This window comes from Oenanthe melanoleuca, unplaced genomic scaffold (assembly GCF_029582105.1).
Source record: "Oenanthe melanoleuca isolate GR-GAL-2019-014 unplaced genomic scaffold, OMel1.0 S200, whole genome shotgun sequence".
Taxonomy (NCBI): Eukaryota; Metazoa; Chordata; class Aves; order Passeriformes; family Muscicapidae; genus Oenanthe; species Oenanthe melanoleuca.
The window spans coordinates 6,553-28,281 of NW_026612849.1; the positions used below are offsets into that span (position 1 = coordinate 6,553).

The following is a 21,729-nucleotide window of genomic DNA, read 5'->3' on the forward strand; positions in this document are numbered from 1 at the left end:
CGGTGAGAGTGCGGGGAGGGCTGGTGCTGAGGTGCTGGGCGTGCTCGCCATGGCTGGCGTGGACCTGTTCTCGCATCCCGCGCTGTACACGCGCTACCGGGCTGGGCTCTGCTCCGCCGCTGCACTGGCGCTGTTGCTCATCGCGGCGCTCACCTATGTGCCGCCGCTGCTGGTGGCCTACCGGAGCCACGGTGAGCGCCACTGGACCCCAAGCGCTCTGGCGGAGCCTGGCGCAGTCCTGAAACTTTGTGCTGTTTCTGCCCTCAGGTTTCTGGCTGAAACAGAGCGCGTACCTGGAGCAGCCCACTGTTCGTTTTCGGTACGAGGTTCTCTTCGTCGCCACCTTGGGGTCCGGCCCGGGCAGCTTCTTGGCTTGGAGCACATTCCCAGCGTTCAACAGGCTGCAAGAGGACCGGCTTCGAGTCCCGCTCCTGTCGGTAGGCCTGCCCGGCGGCCCGGCAACAGGGGCAGCCGCGAGGCTGCAGAGTGCGCCCAGCGGACCCGCAGCCGGCTCAGGGCACGAGTGCTGATGGCGTTTGTGAGCGGGTGGCCCGTCAGGCACTGCTGCTTTCAGGTAGCAGCAGCTTTATGTAAAAGCTTTTGCCTCACGTCGGGATTTGCTGGATTTTTAATGAGTCCCGTTTCACTCCCTCTCAGTGTTACTGAATCATAGCATAAATTAGATTGGAAAAAGGCCGTAAGACCAAGTCCAGTCATTAGCCAAACCCTACTAATTTTGCCACCAAACCATGTCCATAAGCACTGCTGGTGGTTTGCATAACACCTCGGTTTACTTTCATCAAATTAGTTGTGCCCCTCTCCCCTAGCTACATGGCTTATCATGATGTGAAGTTTGCAGGGCAGCCCCTAGATTTGGAAACAGGTAAGTGCCTTCAGAAGCAAATATTTTCTACCTTGCGGTCACTTCTCTTTCTGAGATTTCACAGTGGCAGTTATTTTTCTGTCTGCCTCTGTTATGAGCCCTGCGGTATTTGCAAGTAGCTGAAGTACTGGACACTCTGGCACACAAACATAGCAAGCCTTGGCTCTCAGCCAAGAATCAGCAGACAGAGGCCATTTAAGAGGCGTGCTGCAGCAGCAGGAGGCACAAGCCTGACCATCAGTCATGTATTTGCACTATGTCTTACAGAATATCCAGCACTAAGGCATGCTTTGTAGCATGTAGGGGAGACGGTTGGAATGGTATAGGGCAGAAAAGATCTTGAAGTAAACTTGCCCTCCCTGGAAGGGTATATGAAACACTGTATAACAGACAACAGTGTAGGCTTCTTGTTTGTCTCTAGTCCTCTGTCTGTAAATAGTCAAGTAGCTTTTTATTGCATTCCTAACTATGCAGTTAATTTGCTTCCTTGGTATGTGCATGCTGCAGTTGTGGAGGTACCTTGGGGTTTTACTTTTTTTGTTTTTCTTTCTAACAAAAATTCCTATCTTTAAAAAAAATTTGTTTAGACTAGAGAAGAAGACAAAAATCAAGATGGCAAAATGGATCAGTTGCATTTTAAATTGGAACTTCCACTACGACCAACAGAGCATGTAGTTGGCATTCAGCTGATTCTACTCTTTTCCTACCAACTTTATGTGAGCATTTCTACTTTTGTTTGTTGTAATATATAGACCCATCGTAATATTCCAGTAGTGGTTATACAAAACATGAAAAACAAACTTTCCACATTTGAAATTCCTATCTAAAATATGTTTTTTACTAAAATATTTAATTTTCTCCTCCTGTGCTGTGTCATTCCTAGTCTAGCTCTCTTGTGCATTTTGATACACTTCATTAGGATGTTTTTTTGTTTTGTTTTGTTTTTTTTTTTTAGTTTTTATTTTTAAGCTCTATATTTTCTTGGGCTGTAGTGTACCATACAGGAAAGAAATGCAAAACAGTGAGTTTTGGTGTGGGTAGCACCTGGAAATAACTTGAGAGTCTTGCAATAGGCACAAGGATATACATTCCTACATGCTGCTGTGTCTTGACATAACCAGCTCATTTTCTGACATGGAGAGTCAGGCTGTTGCAGCAGCCTAAAATGCCTTGGATTTTGCTTAATAGCTCTTGAAGCATTGGTAATCATCTGCCAGGATCTTCTGTAGCTTGTAACTGGGACATGGAAGAAAGCATTACAGGAAGACATTGTACCTCAAGTGGCAGTGCAATTAATACCTAAAGCAAAGAGTAAGACACCAGTGCACAGAGAATCCAGAATCTGAAAGGTGCAATAACAGAGCTGCACTGGATGCAGCTGCACAGACAGTAAGTTGTTTCCTAGGGACGTTAGGCTGTTTCTTTAGAGAGTCTTGCTGATTGCAGATGGGCAAGCTTAGCAAGCATAACTATGTGGTGTAGAAAACATTCTCAAGCCTGAGGTCCAGAATACAGGCCCAACAGTCCTAAATTTGGGCTGAAGTATTTGGTTAGGTATTAGTGCCACAGAGAGTTACGATATTCACAACACTTTTTATTCCACTGTAAATGTGGAAATTTTCCATCTGACTGAGTGGTTCATAAGAGCTAAGGACCTACCTTCTTTATTTGGTTCTTGTTGCAGAGTACAAGTCCTTGATTTTGACTGTTGAGTTTTTAAAGTGTATCTCCAATGAATGTGTTTAGTCACCTTGCTCCTTTTTACATGTTATGGCTAGTCAAATCTTTCTGTCATTAGCCACAGACATTGGATTTCACTGAATTTCCCGTGGAACTTTGTTGAGTCAATAAAGTCAGTTAACTATTAACTAAGATAGTTCACTTTAAAAAAAATTGTATTTTTTGTTTGGTGTTCCCTTGTTTAGACTAAGGTGATGATCTGAAACTTGGGATTTGTAGAAAAATCAAATAGTAGAAAACCAAGTTGTAGAAAAATCTTCTAGATACCAAGAGGTAGAAAATTGTGTTATGTGTCCCTCTTCCTCCCCCTAATTTTTCCTTTTCTGTGTTCACGATTTCAGAGAATGTCAACATTTGTGATGCAGAGCATGGCTTTTCTTCAGTTTTTTTCTCCTGTGCCAGGGTCTCAACTCTATGTGAATGGAGACTTGAAATTAAACCAGAGGCAATTACTTAACCATTGTGGATTGGATACCAGATACAATGTGAGGAAATGTTTTTCCCTTCCCCTTCAATTCACCCCCCTGACCTCTTAATCCTCCTAGTGTCAGAGGTGACACCCTTATTATTTGTACTACTGCACAGAGAGAACTGTAAGACTTTGGAATTGATGTTTTCTTGTTAGACAACAAGAGGGAAAAGGTTATTCTGCCAAGATGTTCACTCTGATATTTATGTATTTATTTATCTGTGATGTTTATTCCTTGAAGGACATGGTTATTTTGTGTAAGAAACTCAGTAGAATTACTGTCTTGAAGACTGGACAAATAATTAAGGTGTCTCCTTGTTGTAACAGGTGTCTGTGGTCAATGGCACAAGTCCTTTTGCAAGTGATTATGATCTAGCAAACATCATTGCAGCATATTGGGATAGAAATGGTAAGCCTGAATATGTAGCTACAGGACAGTAGTAGTTAGCATATTGGCAGCTGTTTTGTGAAGTATATTACTTCTGTATTAATACCTAAAAGCCCCTTAATCTGGATGTTTCCTTTCTCAATTTTAGTGACAACAGTCTTTTCAGATCCCAGCCCTGTTTGGATGACTGGAAGAGCAACAGATACACCATTTATCGTTAATGCCACCATTCATTACCCAGTGGAAGTTATCTTATATCCTTGAAAAACTGCACAAACTGTGACATAACAGGGTTGTATTATTTGAGTCTCCATCACATTAGATGTGTTGCTACACTATTTTTTTTTTGTTTGTTTGTTAGCTAAGCAAATGCTACAGTTCTGGAGTTAATGAAATACCTATTTGTCCATTCCTTCAGATGGTTGTGCTTGCATAACCACTTTTTGCTTTTCATTATTGGGAACCTGTGTTGCTTTTCAGCTTTTCTGAAAAGGCCTTTAAAACAGTTCTTTATCTATTCTCAGGGAATATTTGTTGTACATCTTGCTTTGCTTCTGCAGTACCTGCTGTCCCGATGTATCACAGATGCCACTTGCAAAGCATGATACTGTAGTCTGTGACCTAAAGCTAATGATTACAAATCTGTATGCAAGATCATCTCACCAAATAATTCCTGCAGTGGGAGGTTGTTACATCTGTTCATGTGCAGACAGACCGGAATTTTTTTGTTTTTTTGAAAAAATAATTCTTTTTTATGTTCTTCACTCTTTTTCTTAGACAAGAACAAGTCTCTGTTTAGAAGAATCTATATGGAGCACAATTCCTACAAGATTTGTTTACCTGCCTGAATATTAACAATAAGTACTTCCTGGTGACTCAGGCACAAAGTAGGTACTTTACCCAGAATTGGTTTAAATGTCTTCTAGGAAAGACAGTCTCTTCAGCTTTTGTTACCTACCGTGGTAGAAGGCTTTTAGGTATTTCTGTGGTTCAGAGGCTTAGCATTTGTGACACAAACTGATGTCTTAACAAGGTTTGTGCCTTTCTGCCTATGAGTTTGTTTAGATATTGTAGTGGTAGCATCAGAAGCTTTTCTATTAACACTCCTTGACTTCCTTTAAATATCAGCCAGGATTTTGGGAAATTATTAAATTTGCCTGGATCCAGTATGTCAGCATCCTCCTTATCTTTCTTTGGGTGTTCGGTAGGATTAAGACCTTTTTGTTCCAGAATCAGGTGTTGACTACAATTCCAGTATCACCCGTTCTGCCTGTATCTCCAGTACTATCCTACAAACAGCACCAGTCCTGAAGAGATGCCTGAGAACACTTTATAGAAATGCCATTCAAAAATAGTTACCTGATATTATTCTCTATACACTTCTTACTTCAGAAGATCAGAATTTTGTAAGTATGTTCCAAGTATGCTCTGTTTGTGCTTCCTTTTTAAATTACATGTTCATTCATCTTTTTTCTTTGGGAACACTGTTTTGAAGCTGGAAAATTTAATTTTTTTGACAGTTAAAGAAGAGCCTAGTTATTTTTTTTGCAACTGGAACAAGCCTGAAAAAGCATCTTGAAAACTGAAAATAATATGCAAAAAGTAACAGCATTAACTGGTTTTACTTCTTGTAAATCAATTCACTGCAGTCTTAGAGTTGTCAAGAGTTATTTGTACGTGCATTTGTGTGCACTATGAAGCGCAAAATTGAGTTAAGGTCAGAGATGTGCTTCTTTATCTGTGGCTATAAATACTTGGCAATTTAATTATTAAATTGGATGATTAATAAATTCAAGGTTGATGTAAGAAACCAAGTTTTGGGTGATAGTGTGTGCAAAATTTGCACAACCATTTACTGTTGGCATTATTAGTGTAGCCACAGACCATTAATTGTGAATAGTAAAACAGAGAATCCTTGTATCCACTGAAAGAGAAGTAGCAAAAAATTGTACCAGGGAAGCCTTAGTTTCAAAGTAAGTGAATAATTATCTTCAGAACTTAAATAGTTTAGAACAGATAAAAATTATAATCACTTGGTGGACACTGAAAGACTGTGTCACTCATTCTTGATGGCGGTGATCATAGGGAAGGAAACTTTGTCTTCTTTTTCTGGGCTTACTTTTTATGCCAGACAAGCTTTCAAGTGAAAACAACAAAGTTTCCATTATGTTTTCAGTTTTGTATTAAAGAATTAATTCTAGCAAAGCAGTGTTATGGCAGGACAGAATTTTAAAGAATTCTAGATGCTAGAATTCTGCAAAAGATTCCAAATGTTTTTTGTTCTCTTGAATTCTTAAGACACAGTGCAGCTATGAAATATGACAGACCAGCTTAGCAGGATGCCACCTTTTGGCCATCATCCTCTAGAATTCAATGTCCTGGCAGTTGGGATAGCTACCCTTTCCAGAAATCTCCAATTTGCTCTTCGATTTTTGAAGTCTCTGTGTGGCAGAGTAGGATTACTGATAACTGGCTTTGTATCAGCATCTCCAGAATCAAAGCAACTGTGTAGAGCTTTTTAGGGCATCTAGCTGCTGCACAGCATGAATGAAGGGGCTGTGAGCTTGTTTCTCCCATATCTCAAGCTGATGTACATTTGATGTGCTCTGCCTTGCAGCAGTAATGGTGCTTGTGTGACTGCATGAGTTAATTCAGGGAATTCATTATGGTGAAGACTGTAGGAGAATAGTTTGTAAGGATAGTGCAGAAGGCAGTCTTTCCCAATGAATTAAGCTGTATTGATTACTGAGGAGTGGAAACAGCTTTGCCTGCCCAATGAGGATGGGTGTTATAAAAGAGTGGGCCAGCTAGTCAAGAGTTACAGTTGTAGCTGGGGTCTGCTGACTGTGCTGTGAGGAAGTAAGGGATATGCAGTCGTGCAAGAGACAGGGTAAGATGTTGTGTGAGGGGTAGAGAGGGTCAGGTGGCTGGTAAAGGACAGGTTTGGCTTTAGCCATTCGTGCAGAAGAAAAAGAAACTTGCAGAGAGGAGAGGAGTCAGTGCTGTGTGGACTTGCCTGTGTGAAAAGGAGTCAGAGATACCTGAGAGAAGGCATGAAAAGGTTTTTTTTAAATAAAAGACTGGTGATAGTGCCAGTCATGTCCTTCTCAAGAAAATTACTACAGAATATGATCTTTATCAAGTATATAATCACTTTTTCAGACAAGTCAGTTCACTGACTGAGGAGACCCTTGAGCCTATCAAGGGAACCTCTAGGGGAATGCTCTGAAAAAGTCTGGTATGGGCTTCAAGAATGCCTTACTATCTGAAATGAGACCAAAAGGCTTCCATCGTGGTCCTCTGCAGCACTGTGTTACTCTGTCCGTGTTCCCTATAGGTCACTGCCCTTTGACCTGACCCTGTACTTTAACCAAGACACTGCAGTGATTTTGTCTTTTGTCCCTGGATTCCTTCAGCATGGGTTGGCAATAAACCTTGCTGGAGCTCTATACAGGAGATTCTTTCTGTCTCTCTTTGCTGACTTATCTGTGGTATGTGTAACTGTGAATTCAGTGACTGTATCTATCTGAGTGGCTTTCTCAGAAGACGCTAGGCGAGGTAGCAGCATTCCCCATCCAGTTCCACACTGCAATACTTGACTGAACTTGGTGTGTGTCTGCAGAAGCATTAAGGTGGACATGAGCAAAGGGTAAAAATCTCTGGAGAGACTACAGGGCTACAATTTAGGGGTTTGAATGTTCTACTCCCACAAAAATGGAATGTGTAAGAGTCTCCCTGAACAGAAGTCTATTTAAGGTAGCAACAGAAATACAGAAGAGACTAATGTTCAAAAGCCACAGTACTAGGAGACTATTAGTCCCTTAATTCCTCTCTTGTTGTAGCCTTTCACATTAAGTTAGAACAAGTGATGCTGCTCAGAGCAACAGTTCAGTGAATGCATGTGAAATAAGAAATGGAGATTAAGCCTAGTTCTGGAAATACAGAGAAAAATCTATTTAATGTTCTCTTTTCCTTTAGATGGAGAAAACTGGAAAAAGTCCTCTACAGTAATGTAAGCAAAGGACTATATTCATTAAAAGGAGGCAATCAAAAGTTATTTACTTGTGGGTGGCATGTGATTGTTTAATATGACCTGAAGCCATCCCTTTGTTTCTTTTCAAAGAGGTGAATGCAGGGTAAAAGGAGCCGTAAAGGCAGATGTTACCACAATAGGAAGAAAAACCCTGTGGTGTGATACCTCTGCTGTGGTCCTGGATCACTTTTTATACTGACATAGTTCTGACTCCTTTCTCAAGCTTGAAGAGACATTCTAGTTTAATAAGTAACCAAGTAATAGAAAAAATGCAAGATTTTATAGCTTAAGCAACAAACTGAACTACATGGGGAAAATACATAGCTGAGAATCCACTGCAACCAGCATTAGAAGAGGTTTAGGAAGGAGGAGCCTTTCTCAGCTATCTGCAAGGACTCTTCCTTTAGCTTGCTAAGCAGCACAAAAAGTCAAAACCACTACCATGCACCACAGTGCTACTACAAAGAACTTTGTGTATACATATGACAGAGCAATCTAAATGCTCTTCATTGAGGAAGAGCATGGTGGCTTGCTAGGATTAATCAAGGTTCCATAAGAAGGAAAAAGAAAGCAGCTTTAAATTAGAAGTCCTATGCATAAACTGATGTGGGAACGTGGCCATGTAAGAGCCATGTTTCAGGAGTCTTTTAAGAGTTGGAACTAGGAGAAAGGAAACCACCTCGTTGCTTGTAGACTCACCAAGCAGCCCGCTTGCAGGGGCCATTACCCTCTCGTTCTACTCGCACGAGGCGAGCGGGACGCGGCCGCGCCGAGTTGGCCTCGGAGAGCTGGGCCAGGATGGGGGGAGGAGGGGGCTGCTGCGACAGGAGGGGCCGAAGCCGCGGGCCGCTGGCTGCTGCGGCGGCCGGGCGGTGCTGCCGCGAGGCGGGCCCGGCGAGCCGGCCGGGACCCTGCTGGCCAGGATGCACGTGCCTGGCCGGGGGCGGGCGAGCGGACCGCCTCTGCCGGGCCGCGCCTTCGCCCGGGGATGCTCCGGGGGCGGGGCGGATCGGCTTCTTCTCGTGCTCCTCCCGCTGCCCCGGCGCCTCGGCCACGTCTGAAAGCGGCTCATTGTCTCCCTCGGCCGCTCGGGGCCGTGGCGGTGGCGGGAGGCGGCGACAAGGTACGGGCAGGCTGATGCGGGTGGGGGTGCGGTTATTACACAGGATTGGAAGTCCCGGTCAGACCTTGTTTTTCCCTGTCTCAGACAACGGTGCTTTAAAGGAGATGTTTTGAACGGGTCACACACGCCCCTGCTTGTGGCGGCAGAGTAGCGGTAATACCAGCTGCGGCGGAACCGATGTCCCACTGACAGAGGTAAAGCTGTCGAAAATGAGGCCTTTTTTTCTTTTTTTTTTAGCTTTGGTGTTTTGTGGGTTGGGGTTTGTCTTGGGTTTTTTGGGTTTTTTTTTGTTTTTTTTGGTTTTTTTTTTTTTTTTTTTTTTTTTTTTCTTTTCTTTCCTTTTCCTTAGAGAACATGGCTGGTTCAGGTTAAGGTGGTTTCGTTTGTTGGAGTTAGATGGTGAAATAAGGTGTTTAGAGAACCCTACCCATCATTTCAGGAAATCCCTTCCCATTTTTCTGTTGTGCCCTGCCTTTTTCTAGGTTGAAGGTGACATGCTGATCGGAAGCATTTGTCGGTATTTCTTAGTTGCAACAGTTGCTTCAGCTGAGGCACATAGGGCTCACCCCAGCCCAACCGTCCTCGGACTGCTTGAATTTGAGAACGCTATTTGTACCGGTGCAGACAGAGTCTCAAGTAAGTGAATAGCATTCAGTCACTGCGGTTGTCTCTTTGTCACCCCAGTTTTGCCATAGTCAAAAATTCCTTACAAAAACTGTAACTAAGCACACCTCATTTCTTGAACACCAGTAATTCTAGAAGCTGAAAATATTTTGTGATCTTCAGCTTGAGTGCATCAAAAAATAGGTGTTGTAGGGCTATGCTTTGACACTGCTATTTGCTTAGGCTGGACAGCTATATCTAACTCTAAAATATATTTTAAAATCTCCCAAAGAAAACAGTACCTTTTAGAAAAAGCACTTCAATGATCATGTAATTAAATGCATGGTATGTTTCATTGCATTACAAAGTGTGTGTGATTTCCTGGAAACAATTCTTCATATCTCATTTACCACTAGATAGTAAAAAGAACTATGTCTCCAAAAGCTAAATTAGCAGTATCACCTGATATGCTAATATAATGTTCTAATTCAGAATAGCTACAGTACATTTGCTGTATTTTATTATTTTAATTGCAGCTTCACTATTCTATTTTAAAATATTAGACAGGCTTATGAGTTTCAACTACTTAGTATTGGAAAGACTTTTAGCTTGTAGGACTACCACTGGTTCTCCAAATTAACTTTTTATTTCCCCATTCAAATATCAATCGGCATATTGTTGTTGATACAGTAGGCTTTTGCCTTATGGAGATCTGTGATTTCTAGCTGCAGAAGAATACCGGAAAGTTTTGTCAGTAGGGTGATTTACTGCAAGAAATTCTAGTAATATTGTTGCATATTATTCTTTGACCAGCTTTGTCATGTTCCAGCATTTCACTTTTTTGAGTAGCAAACTGTGTTTCTAATGTTAGCTTGTAGAAGCCATTTGGGTGGTGATTGCATTGGTGCAATGTCTTATAGGTGAAGTATGCAGTGAGTAAATTTGATGAGGAAAAGTAGACCTTCAGGTGATCTTTGCTCTATTTATCATGCCATGAACAAATGTTTTTCTATTAATTCTATAAAATGCATGATGACATTTACCATTATCGTTCTTTTTGCAGTCAGTAAATGCAGTACTGCTGCATTTGGTGAATTTTAAGTACATAAGTGATACTTATATTTATCTTGTATGATTGCTCTGAAAGGTCAGCATACAGGACGACTGTTTTTGGGTAACAGAAGGTTGTGCACATAATCCAGCATTAGGTGTTAATTTTTCAGTGAAAAAGATCGATCTGGGAAATCAACAGAATCACAGAATATTCTGAGTTGGATGGGACCTACAACTGAGTACATTATTTGAGTTAATTTCTTTGTAATCTGTAAGTTCTTTGACTTTGAAATGCTGCACAGGCTGTTTAAAATGAAAGTATGCTGGAAATTTTCTCAGACAGAAAATGACCTGGGAAGACTTTGACAGAGACAGCTAAGATTCAGTCTGTCAGAAGTCATTGTAGAGGAGGAGGTATTTGTAATTCTTAACTCAAAAGTTTTTGCTTTAATCCAGCTTGGTTTTTCAGTCTTCCCACAACAGACCCAGGCTTGATTGTTCTAAGGGAGTCTTGCATCCCAGCCTTTTGTCCAAAGCTCAGAGAGCGCATGTTTCTTGACAGCTCTAATATGAGGCACTCTTTCTGTCTTTCTGCAGTGTAACATCTCACAAGTCTTTTTAGTATCCCAGAAAAAAAAATCAGCAGTTTAATAGAAGGGTCTTTTTTTAGCTACAAAGTTAGTTTTTGCTACTTTATTAAGTCTCTTCGGGTTGAATTCTGTGCTGAAAGGAAGTTACTAAGAAACTGTGCTCCTTTCACAGCTGACCTGAAAAGATCTGATTACTCGATTCCAGCATTATATGTCTAATGTGACAAATGAATAAAAGTCCCTGGAAGCAAGAGCTAAATTATCATCCAGTGGACAATTTCTTTCTTTCTTTTCTGCCTTTCTGAGTCTGCTCTCCTTAGAAATGAAATCTTTTTGGGATCATTACTACTGCTGACTGTATTTTTACCCTGCTTGGTAAAACTGAGTACTTTTCTGTAATGTATTTAGTTTCTTGGCAAACAATGGCATATACTAGTGGCCCTGCAGCTCAGCAGTCTTTCAAAGACAGTTTAAGTCATGAAGAAAATGATTGCTCTGTTGGCCAATTTGTATAATTAATTTCCTATGGACGATATGTAGGAATAGTTACTGTAGAACTGTCCCAGGGTTCATGGAGTCTAGGATCTTCTTTCTGATCCTTTTCACTTCACATTTTGAACATTTGTGTTGCCCTGTGAAGAGATGATTGTGCCTCAAGAATTTGAGAGACTTCTGATTATTCTCTTTACCAGAGCTCTCCTTGAAGAGATTGTATCACCAAAGAAGTACTACTACTATCACAGAAAAGGAATAACAGTGTACCTGTTTGTAAAAATAATTTATACAGAGGAGTATTCATTATTGACAAAAGCACATATTGTGATGGCACCGAGTGTTGGTGTACTTGGTACATCTCATCTGAGAGATGTGAGAGGTGTCAGAGTACTGTGTGCTGTGAAACTTGACACCTGTTGCAGTTTTTCTGCTTGTTGTAGCTCCCTTGCCACTTGTTGTAGCTCCCTTGCCACTTGTTGTAGCTCCCTTGCCACTTGATGTTAGTCTGATTGTATGAGTCAACGAGGAGATGTTTTCTAGAGCTTTGTCACTGAGATGGCAGCTGAAGTGGCAGTAATGCTAGAACATCTGGCCCCTCTGCTGCTTCTACTTTTCCCCACCCCATGTTTGTGGTTGGCAGGCATGCTGTAGTCAGGCAGGTGCAGCTATGAGGAAGCACTTCTGTGGAGCAAAGCAGGAAAAAAGGAGGCGTAACAAACCCCAATCTGGCTTTCCTGAGATGAGCTTGGGGTGGGCAGGTGGTCCCACTGAGCTGTTGGTGGAGGAGGAGGGCACTCGCAGAAAGAGGCGAGGCAACACAAAGCGAGTCACAGACTAGTGTTTCAGTGTGCAGCTTCAGTGTGCAGTTTTGGCATGTTGCCTTTCTGTGCTGAAAGAGCAAGCATGCCCAACAGCACCATCTGTTGAGTCCTGCAGTGGAATAGCTAGAGGATCTGAAGTAGCCTGTATTGCAAGGTCCTGTTCCTCACATTTGGGTTAAACATTTAGGTTAGAAAAGACTTTTAAGATCATGAACTCCAACTGTTAATCCAACAATGCCAAGTCCACAACTAAGGCAATGATATAATATAATCTATTCAGTAGATTTATAAATATGTGTATATGTGCATGCATATATAGATCTTCAGCAACTCTATGAGAAGGTTATTCTATGGGCTGTTCAACAGCTGCTTTCTGCCTCAGCTAAAGTTTATCAAAAATCACGAAGGAGCTCATTGGGTTAAAAAAGATTGTGCTGTAAGGGAGTGTAAGTTTAACGTGGGCTGAAATCACCTTAACTGCAGAATGCAATTGCAAATGGTAAATTATTGTTTTTACATGAAAATAGAATTACACCTGCCTAACATGGTAAGTGCAGAAATAGAAGGCACTGTTTACAAAGAAAGCGGTGTACTTGGCCTTATTCACTGGAAACCACATAAGAGAATACTTTTCCAGATGATATATTTTGTAATTATGCTTTTTCTTGGTGGTGTCTACATGTGTGCATATTCCTTAGAAATACTCCAACTTTTCCAAAAGGACAGAAAATTAATCTTAAATATAGAAAATGGGTATCTACTTAGTGTTTTACTTTGATATCACACTTTTTTCTTGCAGTTTCTATCATATTGAAGTGTAGGGAAATACTTCAGCTGTAGTAATTTTACATTATTTGTAGTACTTGAATCTGATTAGTTCAGACACGTGTAGACTAGTGTTCATATTATCTGGTTTTTTCATTGGCACAGTATTTTCTGCAGCAGTACTTGGGTGGGAACGGGAGCGAAGAGAGGTCTGAGAGACAGTAGAGGCAGAAGTGAATTTAAGAAAAACAGCTTTTGGCTTTTATTCCTCAGTCCTCCACCTGCTAATAACATGTAAAGAGCAGCTAGTGTTGCGGTTCTGCAGCATAATTAGAATGAAGCAGCAGTTCTGTGTAGCTAGAGTAGAAACACATTAATACTTTAAAAAGCATAATTGAGTTCTCTAAAAGCTACATAACGGGTGAAACTGCAAGGAGCTGCAGAATGCAGTCTTAGTGTAGATAATGACTCATGTTTTACACAGCCCAGAGAAACTTACAAATGCTTCCGGAGATGTGATATGCAAAAGTTCAGTATTTGAACAAGGCAATGAAAAATGGCCAAGCTGAATTAAACTAAGGATTTCTCTATCTGCTCTTGTGCCTGAGATAGCAAGTAGTGGACTGCTAAGGAAGTTAAATAATACTAAGTCTTACTTCTCCTAGTGTGTCACCACAACACAGGCATATACCACAGGCTATCCTCAGTTTAGGGAATTGCTAAGCCATGGGCTGTAGCCTCATTTTTGTGTTTAACAGTCCTTGGAAGGCTTTTCTTCCATTACTTACTTTAAATCAATGTAATTATTTGAACTGTTGAATTGTTGAACTCTTGTACACTTTTGCTGCCACAGAATTTTAAAGCAGAGTTTCACATTTTAATATGCAGTGTACATAAATGTTTTTTAATGAATGATCATTTAATTCAATTCAATATATTATGTCAAATGAGTGTGTATCTATGTTTACTAGTCTGCATGATTTTCTTTCAAGAGTTCAGAGTGTGTTGAAAAATGTCTTTCACTGTAACAAGAAAAAATTGTAATTGCAAATTGTAAATGCAGCTAGATAGCAAATATGTATATGTAGAACTTTTGAGATGATCTGCATACATGAGGAGTCTTATTTTCCTAAAACCTTGCCTGCTATCCCTTACTGACTGCTTACAAGTGGAATCTGCATGAGTGAGAGCACAAAAGTTCCAAAAACTTCTAGTAAAAAGCTGTGAGGAGTGCATGTGTCTTGAACTTTGACTGCAAAGAAAAGCAGAAATCCACCTGGGATTGACATGCCTAAGATTTTCTAGGAGTTATATGCCTCTAACTCCAAATTTGTAATTCCTTGAATGCAAACTCAGGGTATTCAGTCTCGGGGTGTATGCACTCCAGACCAAAAATATGTGTCATCAGCTTTTTCATTTTATCGTCTGTGGCTAGGTGTGGCTTCAGGTTGTGGGTCTTCTTCTTCTGCAGTTTGGAAAATAGAGGATTGTGGACAAGCACCATTTGGTATAGCACCCTACGACCACTGTAGGGTACAGCACTCACATTAAATAAGATTATTTTTATTTTAGCACCCACAATTACCAATGTTCACATCCACTCCTTTCAGGGGATAGAAATCCTTGTAATCTTAAATTGAAACAGAAATACAGTTGAGCAATTCAGAATTTTTGTTTTCTTTCCTTTTTTTGGGCAATGTTTGCCATTATTTAAGTTGGGGGCCTTGTGTATTTTGTAGTTTTGGGGGTTTGGGGTGGGTTTTTTGTTTTTTGTTTTGTGTTTTGTTTTTTTTTTTTTTTAAATCCAAGGGTTGAGCTGCATTAACCCAAGGTTTTCTTCAACATCAAACATTTACTTATTTGCTTACTTCTCCAGTGATCTTACTGTGATCTTACTTACATTACTTCCTTTGAGTTTCCAACAGCTGTCATCTGCTGTGATCATCCCCGAGTGCAACTGATTAAGGAAGCAGTTAATGCTATATACATACATGCACATTTGAAGAAAGGTTTTACTAATGCAAGAGTTTGTACTGTCTAAGTTGTATCGTTACTGTGCCACAGGAACAATGGTTCACCAGTATTTCCCTTCTCTTTTTCAGCTTTTCTTGTTGCCCTCCTTCGGTGAGAATGGCAAGGATTCGGATTCCTAGCACAGTAGTTATCATTTTTGTCACAGTTCAGACTGGATTCTTACTCTTCATGTATGCCCGGTACAGTAGCTTCATGCCTCAGTCTGAGGAGAAACCATCACAAGTCCACATACTTATTCTCTCCTCCTGGCGGTCGGGATCTTCTTTTGTCGGTCAGCTTTTCAGCCAGCACCCCAGCGTCTTCTACCTGATGGAGCCTGCATGGCACGTGTGGGTTACAATGTACCAGAACAGTGCCAAAGTCTTACACATGGCAGTGCGGGACTTAGTCAGGTCGGTCTTTCTGTGTGACATGTCTGTGTTTGATGCTTACATGCCTTGGAAAAGAAACTTATCCGATCTTTTCCAGTGGGCAGCAAGTCGGGCTCTGTGTTCAGCTCCTGCTTGTGACTCTTTTCAACGTACTGACATAACCAGTGAATTGGCATGCAAGACTCTTTGTGGACGGTATCCATTCAGCAAGGTGGAGGAAGCCTGTAAAACTTACAGCCATGTTGTCATCAAGGAAGTTCGATTCTTTGACTTGAAAGTCCTATATCCCCTTCTCACTGATCCCTCCCTGAATCTCAAAATTATTCACCTGGTCCGTGACCCCAGGGCAGTCGTTAAGTCACGGGAACAATCGGTCAAAGCGTTAGCCCGAGACAACGGAATTGTCTTGAGTACCAATGGCACTAAAGTGGAAGATAGCAAATACAAAGTAATGCAAGAGGTATGTAGAAGTCATGTTCAGATTTATGAAACAGCTTCTCTAAAACCACCTAATTTCCTGAAAGATCGCTATTTAATGGTCCGTTTTGAAGATCTGGTAAGAGATCCATTTTCAGAAATTTCAGAAATGTATAAATTTGCAGATCTTAGTTTGACTCCCAGGCTCAAAAGCTGGATCTATAATATCACACATGGACAGGGACCAGGAAAAAAAAAAGAAGCCTTCAAAATAACATCTCGAGATGCAGTCAGTGTTTCACAGGCCTGGAGAAATGTTCTTTCCTTTCAGAAAGTTAAGAAAATACAGGAAGTTTGCAAAGGTGCTATAAACATTCTTGGTTATCAGCTGGTGGATTCAGAAAAAGAACAAAGAGATCTGACATTGGATTTGGTGTTGCCAAGACGACAAAATCAATTCAGTTGGTCATCATTTAATCCAAAGCACTGAGACGTTTCTGAGAGATCTGGGGAGGTGGAGCAGGGTAGTTGTTTGGATATTTCTGTACTGTGCAGCAACATAGTAGTTGGAAAACCCATGGCTGATGGCTTTATCTTTTTGTCTACTCCTTTTCTGCTAATGTAAGGGTTTTTTTCCTTGAGTTTTTTACATTAAAAAAAAGACAGCATGATACCTGCCTATTACTGTGCTGCTCACAGCATTGTTTTAGGAATATAATTTAGCACTTTCTATTAAGAGATGGATTCTCAAAGATGTCTTTGTTTATTGATAATAGTTCACTTCTTTTTTTCATGCTTTAATTATTTAAGAATTATAGTTCTTTATTTGTATATATGGAACAAAGTAGATATTAAATTCCTTCACTTGACTTTCTTCTTTAAAGCTGTTGTGCAATTGTGTATTTTTTTAAACTTCTTTTGATGTTTTAAATTTTAGCATATAAATTTTCCAAATGGTGGGGCAACTGCAGCAGCTGTGTTGTAAAAGGCTTAAACGGGGACTTCATTTATTGATAGATTTCATAATGGTTTCCTTGGAATGGCAATGTTTTCAATCAAATACTTCAATGTGATGTTTGCTTGCAGTGCTAAAAACAAAGCATATGAAGAAACTTTCAGTGGAGTCACAGTGAAAATAGCGTTTTAATTCTTTCCCTATTGTGCTGTAATACTGTGACACAGAATAAATACGCACTTGCTCCTGCACGCAATCCATAGCGTTATCCTCTCTCTTCAGAACAAGTTATTTATGAAGGTCACTCAGAAACGTAGGGTGCCTTGAAAATTTGCGTATCGATTATATTGCTGCATGGAAGTGATCGGTTCAAGCAGCTTTGACCGCACGGACAGATGCTCGCGGTCGGTGAACACTCGACAAACCTGCGCCATGGTGCGCGCGGGGGGCCGGGCGCGCACGCGCATCTCGCGGCTGGTACCAGCTTCAGGGCGCTGCGGCTGAGAGTGTCGCGCATGCGTCCCTTGGCGGCTGGTGAGGGGACGCCCAGCAGCGGCGCTGGCTCGCGCTCGTGCCGCTCCTTGAGCGTGAGCGGGGCCCGCGGGGCGGGCCCGGGGAAAAGCCCGAGGAGGGCGGCGGTGCTGTAGGGGGTGGCTGGGCTGGCGGGGTCCGCGGCAGAAGCACCGAGTGGCGGCGGCTGCCTCAGGATGAAGCCGCGCAAGCGGCAGTGCCGTGCGGGAGCCGATCTGTCCGGCGCTACGTTGAGCCCGTGGCGCGGTGCAGCCGCTGTCTCGGGGGAGACACAGAGGGGGCAAGGCGGCGTTTCACCTCACGCCGGCAGCTGCGGTATAGGGGACGGAACTTGCTGTTCTTCGTCTTGGTTCCTGGGGCGTGCTGGGTTTTGTGGTTTTCTGTCGCTCGGCTGCCGGGAAGCCCTGATCATCACCGATCAGACTTTTTCCAGCTCCTCAGTTTCTCCGGTCTTCTTTACCACTGTGAACTCTGCTCACCTATTAATTAAATAGTTGACTTTTCTTGTTGTCATCAGTTTTGAAGAAAGGAAAAATATATCAGGATTTCAGAATTTACTCCTCTTCCCAGATTGCTGTGGTGATGGTAACAGCAGTCCCTGCAGTGTGCAATAAAATAATGCTCCGCAAAGGGTTAAATGTAAGAGCAGTCTATAATAGTGACTTTTCTGTCCCAGTTAGTAGTGTTTGATTTTAGTGTGTGATCATTACGGAAATTTCTTAAGTTGGTTAATTACTTGTGGTTTTTATTGTCTGCCCCAGCATAAATCTGGCTTGGGGAAGCACTGGAAAATGAATATGGATACTGATTCCAGGTGCCTTTAACAGGAACCAGCTCTGCCACTGTCCACTAGTGGTTTAGGCTGGGAATCTGAAAACCTATGAATTCTTCACTGCTAACCAAGATTTAGAAAATAATTAATTCGTTGACCAATTTTAACGCACATTGAGAGTACAGATTCTGGGCAAAGCACAACAGGAATCACTGAAATGTCATTAATACACTTCCTTCTTTTAGTTGCCCGGGACAGTGGTGAAACACAGCATCCTGTCACTGGTATCCATGGTGCTGAGAAGAGCCCTGAGGAACACTAAGCACTGTTTGTGTGAAGAAACCTGGCGAAGGTCACAAATCTACACGCTGCCAGCAGTGCAGGAGTTTGTGCACCTGTACAGAGAAGCTGTCAGCAAGGTAGAAAGAAAGAGACAACTAGGGGCTTACGGGAGGCATTTTGCATGCAGTAGGCAACTGCTCTCCTGTGTACTTTCTCCTCAAGTGTTCCAACCTAGGAGCCAGGAGATGTATCCTGGGGGGGCTGTGGATTAAATGGTGAGGTAGGAGCCTACATTTCCTGGCATGTCTGATGGGAATGCAAATAAAATTCTGTGGTGAAACAGATTAGTAACATTAATGGCTGTTGTGCTGCAAATGACTTCCAAGAGCAGGAAGGAACTGTGTGCCGCCAGTACAAAAAAAAGGGACCCAGAAAACTGGGGGAAAAGTCTCCAAAACTGGGAAAAGAGAACCTGAAACGGGGGGGAAATCCCAAAAATGGGAAAAGGGACCCGAAATTGGGAAATGGGACCCAAAAATTGGGAGAAAAATCCCCAAAATGGGAAAAGGGACCAAAAAAATGGGATAAAGAATCCAAAAACTGGGGAAAAGTACCAGCAATTGGAGTAAAAACCTGCAAAAAGGGGAAAAGGGGACCACAAAAATGGCAAAAAATCCCAAAACTGAGAACAGGAATCCCAAAAGATGTCAAAAAAGCCCCAAAATTTAGTACAGAAATAAAAAAATGGGACCCCAAAAATGTGAATAAAAATCCCCAAAATTGGGTAAGGGACCCCAAAATTGGGACCTCGAACCCCAAATTGCTCCCCCCAACCCTCCCTCCTTTCTCCCGAAGTGCGGGGGGTTGCTACTGCGTGGGGTGCAGGGGCGGGGACCCCAAAACCGCCCGCTTCCGCCTGCTGATCCATTGCTTTGGGTTAAATTGTTCCTGCCTGCTGATTGACAGCTAATGCCCGCCGATCGATCGCTCCGGTCTCGATTGCTAAGGCCTGCTCAGGCATTAGGAATGGATCCTGGACCTAATGTCGCCCCCCGGGATGCGTGACTGCCGCGGGTGTCGCGTGGCCCGCCCCCCCCTTTTTTAAAGGGATCTTTGGGGTGTTTGGGGGGTTTTAAAGGTTGTTTTAGGGTATTTTGAAGGGATTTTTAAAAGTTTTTCTGGGATTTTTAAATTTTTTTTTTTTTAAATTTTGGGTTTTCAGAGGGTTCTGGGGGTTTAGCCCAGCGCTGACCCTGTCCCTCCCCTGTCAGTCCCCCCGGGACGCTCCCCCGGCCCCGCCCCTGCCCCGCCCCAGCCCTGGCTGCGCACCCGCCGCTAACGCCGCCTTGTGGGCACAGCGCGGTACTGCAGCCGCTGCCGAGCACTGCCAGAGCGCCGGCTCGGGGGGTGGCTGCAGTACCGCGCTGTGCCCACAAGGCGGCAGCACTGCCGCCCTTCCCACGCTCGCAGCCGCGGCCGCTCTCGCAGCCCGAACTCGGCGTCACCCTCCCCTCTATTCACACACACCCCCCGCTCCCCGCTCCATCCGGGCAGCGCCGGCGGGGACGCCGCCGCAATCCGGATCTCCGGCGAGGAGAACAGCATTGCTGCCCTGCCGGATTGAGAAATCCGATTCCTTGCAGAGATTGAGGGGATAGGGAGCTGATCCTCAGGCTGGCTTTTGGCAGCGGCAATTGGGTGAGATGGGGAGAGGGGATATTCCCCCGGATCCGTTAAAGCCAGCTCTGCTGGGTTTGGGTATCTCTCTCCAAAAACTGATCCCGCTGAAGGGGGCTTGAGGAAGCAGCGGGATGCCCTGGGGGCTGTGCTGGAACCCCCAGCCCCGGTGAGGAATGCTGGGCAGTGCCGGCTCCGAGGGGACCCGGAACAGGGAACAGCCCCGGTTCGGCCCCGGCAGAGGGCAGGACGGGGCGCCCGGGAGGGAGCGGGCGGGGCCGGGCGGGGATTGAGGGGCGGGGCCGGAGGGGATTGAGGGGCGGGGCCGGGCCCGACTCAGGTGCGCGGGGCCCCAGTGCGGCTGCGCGGGCCGGGGCCTATTTCTATGCGGCCGATTCGCTCCCGGCCCGTTCCATTCGGGAACACTCGTGCTGGGATGCGGCGGGATCCTCGTCGGAGCGCTGTGCCAGGGACAGCTCCCGGTTCTGCGCGAATCCTGGGGCGCTCAGGTAGGACCAGGGTCGGGTCTAGGTTTTGGCGGTATTGGCTGGGGGTTCCAGGCGGTGCCGCCTCTCCCCGGGCAGGCAGGGTGCGGGTAGCGGGGCCGGGATCGGGATCGCCGCAGGCAGCAGCAGCAGCCGCCCCGGACGGGCGCTGGGGCTGAGCCCGGCGCTGCCGCTCCCATTCCGTTCCGGCGGCCGCGGCACTCTGGACACGGTCCCGCTGTGGCCGCGGGGAGCCGGGGCTCTGCCGGTAACCGCGCCCGGAAGAACGGCGGCGGGATCTCCCCGTGTAGACGCTGCATCGCGGCTGGACCCGGCCGGGGCGCGGGGAGCGCCGTGCCAGCCCTGGGAGCCCCAAATCCCGGCGCTCCCGGTGCCCCGTCCCGCAGAGGCCCCGTAGCCCTGAGCGCGGAGCAGCGCCCGGCTCCCCGTTCCCGTGTGCGCACAGCCCCGGGGCTGCTGCCCGCGCACCCCTGCGGAACGAGCGGGGCTGGGGCGCGGGACGAGCCGCTCGGCGGGGCCGGGCACGGTTCTGCTCGGGCTGCTTCTCCATCACCTGCTAGGTGCGACGCTCCCCCTCTCCCTTGCTTTGCAACTCCAAGAAGCTCTGCAATGGCAAAGCCTCTTTTATTAAAATTCGGCTGCGGCTTTCCTCTTTACTTCCAGGTCACAGGATATACTGGGATTGAGAGGGTTCCTGAAATCCGACTCTCGAGGACACGGCCCGTGGGAGAATTGAACTCACAACCTTGGCACTACCTGGACTGTGCTCCAACTGACTGAGCCCTCTGCATCACAGGTATGAAACTCCCAAGGATGGGAATCCTTGGCTCCAGCAAGCTGCACAGAGGCCTCAGTGCCTCCCACTCACTGCCAGCAATGCTCCTTGGTGTTTCTGTGTGTCCCAGCTGCGGGGAACGGGGGGCAGGAGGAGGCCAGGAGTCCCCGAAAGGCATCCAGCACCTCTTGTCCATGGGCCCTCGGGGCAGGGGCTGTGCCTGCAGCGTCCTGCCCGTGCCGAGCACACGGCCCGGGATGGGCGCTGGGTGCCCGACCGGCGCTGGCACGGACACGGCTCAAGGGCTGCCCGTGGCTCCCGGGCCAGGGGCTGCTCTGAGCAGGCTCCTGGAGATGCTCCAGCCTGGATACAGGCCACTGACAGCCCAAAAGCAGCCCAAGGAGCAGCTGGCGTGTCCTGGTGATGGTGGCACGGGCTGCGTGCAG

At 44.7% G+C, this 21,729-nt stretch overlaps 2 protein-coding genes across 3 annotated transcripts; both read left to right on the forward strand.

The window, feature by feature from the left end:
* Positions 1-49: 49 nt before the first annotated feature.
* Positions 50-15,633, forward strand: TMEM231 (transmembrane protein 231). 2 transcript variants are annotated; one of them, XR_008842989.1, is made up of 9 exons: positions 50-191; positions 268-437; positions 1,471-1,599; positions 2,965-3,108; positions 3,420-3,501; positions 3,629-4,886; positions 8,721-8,830; positions 9,119-9,272; positions 15,066-15,633. XR_008842989.1 is itself a non-coding variant. In XM_056516016.1 (7 exons), exons 1-7 carry the CDS (start codon positions 50-52, stop codon positions 4,789-4,791), a joined length of 963 nt encoding a protein of 320 aa, XP_056371991.1. In that variant the 3' UTR covers positions 4,792-6,931. The 2 variants fall into 2 exon arrangements, 1 of the variants encoding a protein (XP_056371991.1); XM_056516016.1 differs by lacking the exons at positions 8,721-8,830; positions 9,119-9,272; positions 15,066-15,633 and having other exon boundaries at positions 3,629-3,734; positions 4,602-6,931.
* On the forward strand, positions 4,805-16,996 carry LOC130266759 (carbohydrate sulfotransferase 5-like). Its single transcript, XM_056516015.1, has 2 exons — positions 4,805-4,886; positions 15,066-16,996. The coding sequence occupies exons 1-2, from the start codon at positions 4,819-4,821 to the stop codon at positions 16,273-16,275; spliced, it is 1,278 nt and encodes a 425-aa protein (XP_056371990.1). The 5' UTR covers positions 4,805-4,818; the 3' UTR covers positions 16,276-16,996.
* The last annotated feature ends 4,733 nt before the right edge of the window (positions 16,997-21,729 follow it).

Excerpts from the sequence above, each read along its gene's own strand:
- TMEM231 (XM_056516016.1), top strand. The coding sequence starts at position 50 with ATGGCTGGCGTGGACCTGTTCTCGCATCCCGCGCTGTACACGCGCTAC. Across the intron at positions 192-267 it reads GGTGGCCTACCGGAGCCACG|GTTTCTGGCTGAAACAGAGC; the intron begins GTGAGCGCCACT and ends TTCTGCCCTCAG. Across the intron at positions 3,109-3,419 it reads GATTGGATACCAGATACAAT|GTGTCTGTGGTCAATGGCAC; the intron begins GTGAGGAAATGT and ends TTGTTGTAACAG.
- LOC130266759 (XM_056516015.1), top strand. The coding sequence starts at position 4,819 with ATGCCATTCAAAAATAGTTACCTGATATTATTCTCTATACACTTCTTA. Across the intron at positions 4,887-15,065 it reads CTTCAGAAGATCAGAATTTT|CTTTTCTTGTTGCCCTCCTT; the intron begins GTAAGTATGTTC and ends TCTCTTTTTCAG.